Genomic DNA, 8726 nt, shown 5'->3' with positions numbered 1-8726 from the left:
TCTCTCTTCCCCCCCCCCCTCCCCCCCACCATGAGAATCTGTGATATTTTGTGCTCAGATGTAGTGCCGAAGCAGACTTTATGTCAAACGGACCTTATACCAAGCTTATATGTGTGTGTGTGTGTGTGCATGTGCGCGTGTGAAATATTCTGGTAATGTTTTTAAGTTGAGTTTTTAGTGTGTGTGCATTAAAGAAAGCAATGGAAAAAATGTCTGTTCTAGCAGTGCTAAAAATAGTTTTTATTTTTGCAATAGAAAGAAAATATTTTGCTTTGACTTACTATGTATTCATTTTTCTGTATACTCAGTATGATTTTTAAATATTTGAGGGTTGCATCTATCTATATATATATACGACTACTGTCTGTCTGTCTGTCTGTTCGCGATGCACGGCCAAAGTTCTCGGTGGATCTTTTTCAAATTTGGACACCGTATTCAGCTACACCCCGGACACAACCTCATCGATGAGATATTTCAACACGTGCTCTCAGCGCGCAGCGCTGTGCGCGCTGAACCGATTTTTGACTCGCATGTGAAGCAAAAGTGAGTCTATGTACTCACCCGAGTCGTCCGTCCGTCCGTCCGTCCCGGCGTCCGTCCATCCGTCCGGAAAACTTTAACGTTTGATTTTCTTGGACACTATTAGGTCTATCAACACCTGATGTGGCCTGATGGTGTATGGTTACAAGATCTCAAAAAACATGTGCGGCAACTTGACCTCACTTCAAGTTCAAGGTCACAGTTGCCGTAATTGTTGTCTTAAAAACGACCATTTTTCACATTTTCTCTGAAGTTTTTGAGATTTAATACCTCACCTATATATGATATATAGGGCAAAGTAAGCCCCATCTTTTGATACCAGTTTGGTTTACCTTGCTTCAAGGTCAAGGTCACAGGAGCTCTTCAAAGTTGGATTGTATACATATTTTGAAGTGACCTTGACCCTGAACTATGGAAGATAACTGTTTCAAACTTAAAAATTATGTGGGGCACATGTTATGCTTTCATCATGAGACACATTTGGTCACATATGATCAAGGTCAAGGTCACTTTGACCCTTATGAAATGTGACCAAAATAAGGTAGTGAACCACTAAAAGTGACCATATCTCATGGTAGAAAGAGCCAATAAGCACCATTGTACTTCCTATGTCTTGAATTAACAGCTTTGTGTTGCATGACCTTGACCTTGGGTCAAGGTCACATGTATTTTGGTAGGAAAAATGTGTAAAGCAGTTCTTAGTGTATGATGTCATTGCTAGGTTTAGTTATTTGACCTTGACCCTGAAGGTCAAGGTCATGTAAAGGTCAAGGTCAAGCATGTGAGTCGTATGGGCTTTGCCCTTCTTGTTATTGTTGTTGTTGTCGGGATCCACTACCAGTAACTCTTCCTTATCTTCTCCAGTGTTTTCAGTCGCGATTATCTCCCTTCCTCCGTGTGACGTCAATCCATATTCCCGTTACTACGTTACTATTTTTAGAAGGTCACTGCACGTTACTATTTTTAGAAGGTCTCCAGTGTTTTGCGCGTTTATCTCCTTTCCTTTGTGCGCCGGCGCTCTGCCGAGTCCCAGGCGCAGCCTGGTATTCCTTCTCTACTTCTTCCCGGCGAAGCCGGTACCCGGCGAAGCGGGTAATCATCTAGTACTTAATATGATTTTAAAATATGAAGGGCTGTCAATACATGTATAAGCATATCTGGAAATAAAATTATTGAGATGTTACTTATATCTTTGTCATGTGTGTGTGTGTAGTACAAGATTGCTTATACAAGCACCTGTCTGCACAATTCTTCAAACACAGGACAAAATACACAATACACAACCAGAACAATTGTTTTCAACTTTATTGCATATTTACAACATATGTAACTGGAACATCTTGACTTCTATCTATATATATATACGACTTGTGTCTGTCTGTCAGTGTGAAGCTTGAGCTGCAGCAAAGTGATTACAGCACATAAATATATTATTTGTGTAATGTGTGTCATGAAAAAACATTCAGTCTGCTAAAAAAAAAATAAAAAAAAGCATGCTAATTTTTAACCTTTCACACTAATATAACTACAGTGTACTTCTCTAAGTACCCAACACAAAAGAAGTCAATTCCGCACTGTTTTTTCCCCCCTTAAAATCATCAACCGGCTTTCTTTGACGTGAATGTTTGTTCAAATTCGTGTTTAGAAAGCCAACCTTAAAATGTCGATGTTTTATTTCTCAGCTTGCAAAAAACACAGAAGAAAACAGGCCCAATTAAACTAGAGGTCAGCAAACATGTTCCGCACAAGTGGTGCAGATAAACTGTTCCTCTATTTAGGCTTATTTAAAGACTCAGTCCTTCCTGTGTTTATGCTTACGGCTCACCGTCTCAGACCTGGCCAGGCTAATACATAGGTCAAGGGTCAAGGTCATCTGTCCACTCGGACACATACCTCAAATCGACAGGCCGTGTACTCTCTGTGCGGAGTGGGACTTTTTGGATGAATTACTGTCCTAACTTTTTCTTCTTCTTCTGCGTTCGTGGGCTGAAACTCCCACGTACACTCGTGTTTTTTGCACGAGTGGAATTTTACGTGTATGACCGTTTTTTACCCCGCCATACGCCGTTTTCGGAGGAAGCATGCTGGGTATTTTCGTGTTTCTATAACCCACCGAACTCTGACATGGATTACAGGATCTTTTTCGTGCGCACTTGGTCTAGTGCTTGCGTGTACACACGGGGGGTGTTCGGACACCGAGGAGAGTCTGCACACAAAGTTGACTCTGAGAAATAAATCTCTCGCCGAACGTGGGGACGAACTCACGCTGACAGCGGCCAACTGGATACAAATCCAGCGCGCTACCGACTGAGCTACATCCCCGCCCCACTGTCCTAACTGACACCAGTGTCATAGTCATTCATTCATTCAAAATGTCCCCTCTACACAGAAAGCATGTTGAATTTAGGTATGTATCCAAGTGGAGAGATGTGAAAGCCAAGGCAGATGTGGGATAGTCGGAAGAAGTTTTTTCATGGACCGTGCCTTTAAAATCAAAAGATAAAGTGCGAAACAATAAGCCAACTGTGAGAACAACGTCTGTTCAAGGCAACATTCCTTCTTAAGTAGACCAGTGTGATGAATTACAAAAAGAATAATACAGTACGGCGTTAACTACTTTGTCTTTTTTTCCTGCAGTGCAGTGCATGCGTGCATTCGTGTTTCCAAGCCCTGAGACTTTCACTGTGAACTTGGGATCTTTATCGTGCGCACGCGTGCCTACGGGGGTGATCAGACACCGAGCAGAGTCTGCACAAAGTTAATCCTTCGCGGAATGTTGGGATCGAACCCACGACGATAGCAACAATTGGTTTTGAAGCCTGCGCCACTACCGACTAAGCAATTTCCCCGCCCCTGCAGATGACAGTAGATCTGCCTTGTAGTCATGGGATAAGAGACCCTTCCACCTGGACACACACCAAGAATCAACAGCCTGGCTGCTTTCTGCGTACAGTGGCAATATTCTGCTGAATTCATTCTGTAAGACTAAGAGACACCTGTGTCAATCTGACAAATTAACTCAGCAAAAAATTGCACATTTCTAAATAGAGGAATTCTTTCTTTCTTTAGTTGGTGTTTAACGTCGTTTTCAACCGTTCAAGGTTATATCGCGACGGGGAAAGGGGGGGAGATGGGGTAGAGCCACTTGTTAATTGTTTTTTGTTCACAAAAGCACTAATCAAAAAATTGCTCCAGGGGCTTGCAACGTAGTACAATATATGACCTTACTGGGAGAATGCAAGTTTCCAGTGCAAAGGACTTAACATTTCTTACATACTGCTTGACTAAAATCTTTACAAACATTGACTATATTCTATACAAGAAACACTTAACAAGGGTAAAAGGAGAAACAGAATCCGTTAGTCGCCTCTTACGACATGCTGGGGAGCATCGGGTCAATTCTTCCCCCTAACCCGCGGGGGGACCAGGGAGGGGTAAATTCTTCCCCCTAACCCGCGGGGGAAAACAGAGGCATCAGACTGTTGAATGTTGGTATGTGTGTAAGTGGAAGGTTGCTCTTATCACCTGTACAAGCCTGGACAGCCTCGTTGTGTTCAGCTTGATGGTTTGTAAACACAATAGGGGCAAAAACCCGTACGCTGTACCTTGACAGTAACATTCCATATACTTCTATATAAAAAGAAATATATATAAAGAATACAGAACATGGAAGAAGATTCATTACAAATAATGTTCATGAAAAGTATCAAATAATGTTCATGAAAAGTATCAAATGTGCCGTCATCTAAACAAGCACAGATTTCAATTTTATGGCAGTGGTTAAAATGTGACACAAATATTTAATAAGGTGAAGTATATGCAACATAATTCTCTATAAAATCACTAAATACATTCTAGAAGTACCTGTTGCCATGGTAATAAATACTACAAAAAGTGCATTACGGTCTTAAAACAAGCCCCACACCTACATCTGTGTTATACAATTAGAAACAAAGGTGTTTCAAATGCAAGCTTGTTTGGAAGAGATGAGAACAGCAATGTACACTCCTTGGCAGACCCATTTCTTCTCCTGTACATGATTATATACAATACATCAGATCTGCATAGGGATTTGACATGGTCTGAGAACATCCATTCACTTGGATAGATTCCAACAATCATCCATTCACTTGGATAGATTCCAACAATCATCCATTCACTTGGATAGATTCCAACAATCATCCATTCACTTGGATAGATTCCAACAATCATCCATTCACTTGGATAGATTCCAACAATCATCCATTCACTTGGATAGATTCCAACAATCAACAGTGTGGGTGCTTCCAGTACAGAATTAGATTTTTTTCCTGAATTAATGTTATATCCATAGGTGTCGCCTGAGACATGAATTCAGCAAAATATGACAACTGAGCACAGAAAGCCGTCAAACTGATGATTTTTGGTATGTGTCCAAGTGAATGAATGCTCTCATAGCATGGACAGCCTGGACAGATTGGTGCTGGTGCATATGATCACTTTCAGTCACGCCAAGGACAGTATGTACCATTCAACACTAAACAGTTTTTGATTTTCCCAGCACACAAACTGCTTGTCCTACAGTCGCTCACCACAGAACTCAATACTGAACATGGACGGACAGTTCTCTGAGTCAATATCACATAGTATGGATTCAGTTTCCACTTTCTGGACCACCCCCCCCCGCACACTCTTCCTCCGTGCATCATCACTTTGTTGCGTAGCCATACACTTTGGAATAGTTGGTTGCTTGGCTGGCGTTTTTCTTCTTCAGCTTCTTGCCCAACTGAGGCGGCTGTGTCTGAAATACCAACAAGATGGTGAGCTCAGATCTACTGGTGCTCAAAATACACCCCCCCCCCCTCCAGCTCAAAACAACCTCTTTCCACTGCACAGCAACAGCCATGCTTGAAATGTAAAGCTCAAAGTCATTACAAAAATGTAAGAGAGTGTTGAGAAAAATGAAGGCCTTACTCTTCCTGGAGAAGGTCCAACAACCAAATATCATCATCCTCATCATGACATCATCATCATGACATCATCAGGACATCATCATTAATATTCCATTCATCACCATCATCATCTCTGTTTGCAAACAGGTCTCATTGTCAAAATCAGCACGCCTTCTAATCTCCCATCTATTTTGACACAGACACCCAATCACCAACACTGACACCCAATCACCAACACAGACACCCAATCACCAACACAGACACCCAATCACCAACACAGACACCCAATCACCAACACAGACACATGGATAAACAGCAGTGTATGCATGCTGACAGACAAACCCACCCACATGCACCGACAGCAATGCATAAACACCCACACTGACACACATAACACAGTCACACACACCCACACTGACACACATAACACAGTCACACACACTGACACACATAACACAGTCACACACACACTGATACACATAACACAGTCACACACACACCCACACTGACACACATAACACAGTCACACACACACACACTGACACACATAACACAGTCACACACACTGACACACATAACACAGTCACACACACACTGATACACATAACACAGTCACACACACACCCACACTGACACACATAACACACACACACCCACACTGACACACATAACAGTCACACACACACCCACACTGACAAACATAACAGTCACACACACCCACACTGACACACATAACACAGTCACACACACCCACACTGACACACATAACACAGTCACACACACTGACACACATAACACAGTCACATACACACTGACACACATAACACAGTCACACCCACACTGACACACATAACACACACACACCCACACTGACACACATAACACAGTCACACACACACCCACACTGACACACATAACAGTCACACACACCCACACTGACACACATAACACAGTCACACACACCCACACTGACACACATAACACAGTCACACACCCACACTGACACACATAACACAGTCACACACACCCACACTGACACACATAACACAGTCACACACCCACACTGACACATATAACACAGTCACACACCCACACTGACACACATAACACAGTCACACACACTGACACACATAACACAGTCACACACACCCACACTGACACACATAACACAGTCACACACACACACACTGACACACATAACACAGTCACACACACCCACACTGACACACATAACACAGTCACACACACACTGACACACATAACACAGTCACACTGACACACATAACACAGTCACACACACACACACTGACACACATAACACAGTCACACCCACACTGACACACATAACACAGTCACACACCCACACTGACACACATAACACAGTCACACACACACACACACTGACACACATAACACAGTCACACACACACACACTGACACACATAACACAGTCACACCCACACTGACACACATAACACAGTCACACACACCCACACTGACACACATAACACACACACACCCACACTGACACACATAAAACAGTCACACACACCCACACTGACACACATAACACAGTCACACACACCCACACTGACACACATAACACAGTCACACACACCCACACTGACACACATAACACAGTCACACACACACACACTGACACACATAACACAGTCACACACACCCACACTGACACACATAACACAGTCACACACACACCCACTGACACACATAAGACAGTCACACACACACACACTGACACACATAACACAGTCACACCCACACTGACACACATAACACAGTCACACACCCACACTGACACACATACCCACACTGACACACATAACACAGTCACACACACCCACACTGACACACATAACACAGTCACACACACACACACTGACACACATAACACAGTCACACACACACACACTGACACACATAACACAGTCACACCCACACTGACACACATAACACAGTCACACACACCCACACTGACACACATAACACACACACACCCACACTGACACACATAACACAGTCACACACACCCACACTGACACACATAACACAGTCACACACACCCACACTGACACACATAACACAGTCACACCCACCCACACTGACACACATAACACAGTCACACACACACTTACACACACACACACAGACACACATAACACAGTCACACACAAACACTGACACACATAACACAGTCACACACACACACACTGACACACATAACACAGTCACACACACACACTGACACACATAACACAGTTACACACACACACACTGACACACATAACACAGTTACACACACACACACTGACACACATAACACAGTCACACTGACACACATAACACAGTCACACACTGACACACATAACACACATAACACAGTCACACACACACACTGACACACATAACACAGTCACACACACACACTGACATACATAACACAGTCACACACACACACTTATCTCACCATGGAAAGTGGGCCAGGTTTGAAGACTTCAAGGTCATCATGAAGTTCAAAGTCGTTACGCCGCTGAGAGCGAGAGAGATGGAGGGACGCAGATTTGGGTCGACTGACCTCCCCGGGACCTTTTTGCCGCGACTCTTGTCTGGCCGACATTCCCATCAGCACCTGCTTCATCATGGCCATTTCCTGCACACCAGCAAACGGAATTTTCAATCATTGGAAATACAAGTCACAAGTCAAATCTGAGTGCATAGCCATGTCAAGAACTTGGGAGTGTTAATCAGTAAGAGACACAAGGGTTTATGCATTTCAGAAGTCCAAACCTCATAAAAACAAAAAAATTGAAACAGTTGAAGAAAAAAGAAAATGAAAATGAAAACTGCCATGGGCCAGTTTGAATCAAAACTTATGCCACAGATATATCTCAACAGTTTGTGACAATGAGTGAAGTACACTCATGCTGATTTCTTTATTTTCAACACATAAGTTTCAGAGGAAAAGTGTGTGTAATCCGTTACGTCCAAAGGTTTCATCAAAGAGCTACAATCAGTATTTTGCACATCAAACAGAAAGTGCAGCCTACATTTAACATGGTACAATCCACAGGTTAACTAAGAAGGGATAAAAAATCCAAAAACAAAGACTGCCAACGTTACAAAATTCAGAATAAAAAAACAACAAAGGTATGCTATTGGAACGTTTAATTATTGACAAACAAAATGTTTCGTTCACAAATATAATTGCCTTGCTTGTGTCTTCCCTGCAAGCGG

At 42.8% G+C, this 8726-nt stretch overlaps 1 protein-coding gene and 1 long non-coding RNA gene across 2 annotated transcripts in view; one reads left to right on the top strand and one right to left on the bottom strand.

Annotated features, from left to right (window-relative positions):
- The first annotated feature begins 14 nt into the window (after nucleotides 1-14).
- LOC138968229 (uncharacterized) lies at nucleotides 15-3962 on the top strand. Its single transcript, XR_011456108.1, has 2 exons — nucleotides 15-735; nucleotides 3736-3962. It is a non-coding gene; the product is annotated as an uncharacterized lncRNA (long non-coding RNA).
- LOC138968228 (progesterone-induced-blocking factor 1-like) overlaps nucleotides 1831-8726 on the bottom strand; it is a 28726-nt gene continuing 21830 nt past the window's right edge. The window contains exons 14-15 of the mRNA XM_070340778.1: nucleotides 7960-8142; nucleotides 1831-5320 (exon numbers count right to left, since the gene is read on the bottom strand). Coding sequence (XP_070196879.1) covers nucleotides 5228-5320; nucleotides 7960-8142 — 276 coding nt within the window. The 3' untranslated portion in view covers nucleotides 1831-5227. The remainder of the gene's footprint in view (nucleotides 5321-7959; nucleotides 8143-8726) is intronic.

The sequence above is a fragment of the Littorina saxatilis genome, linkage group LG6 (genome assembly GCF_037325665.1).
Source record: "Littorina saxatilis isolate snail1 linkage group LG6, US_GU_Lsax_2.0, whole genome shotgun sequence".
Classification (NCBI taxonomy): domain Eukaryota; kingdom Metazoa; phylum Mollusca; class Gastropoda; order Littorinimorpha; family Littorinidae; genus Littorina; species Littorina saxatilis.
This window is presented reverse-complemented; position numbering and strand designations above follow the sequence as displayed.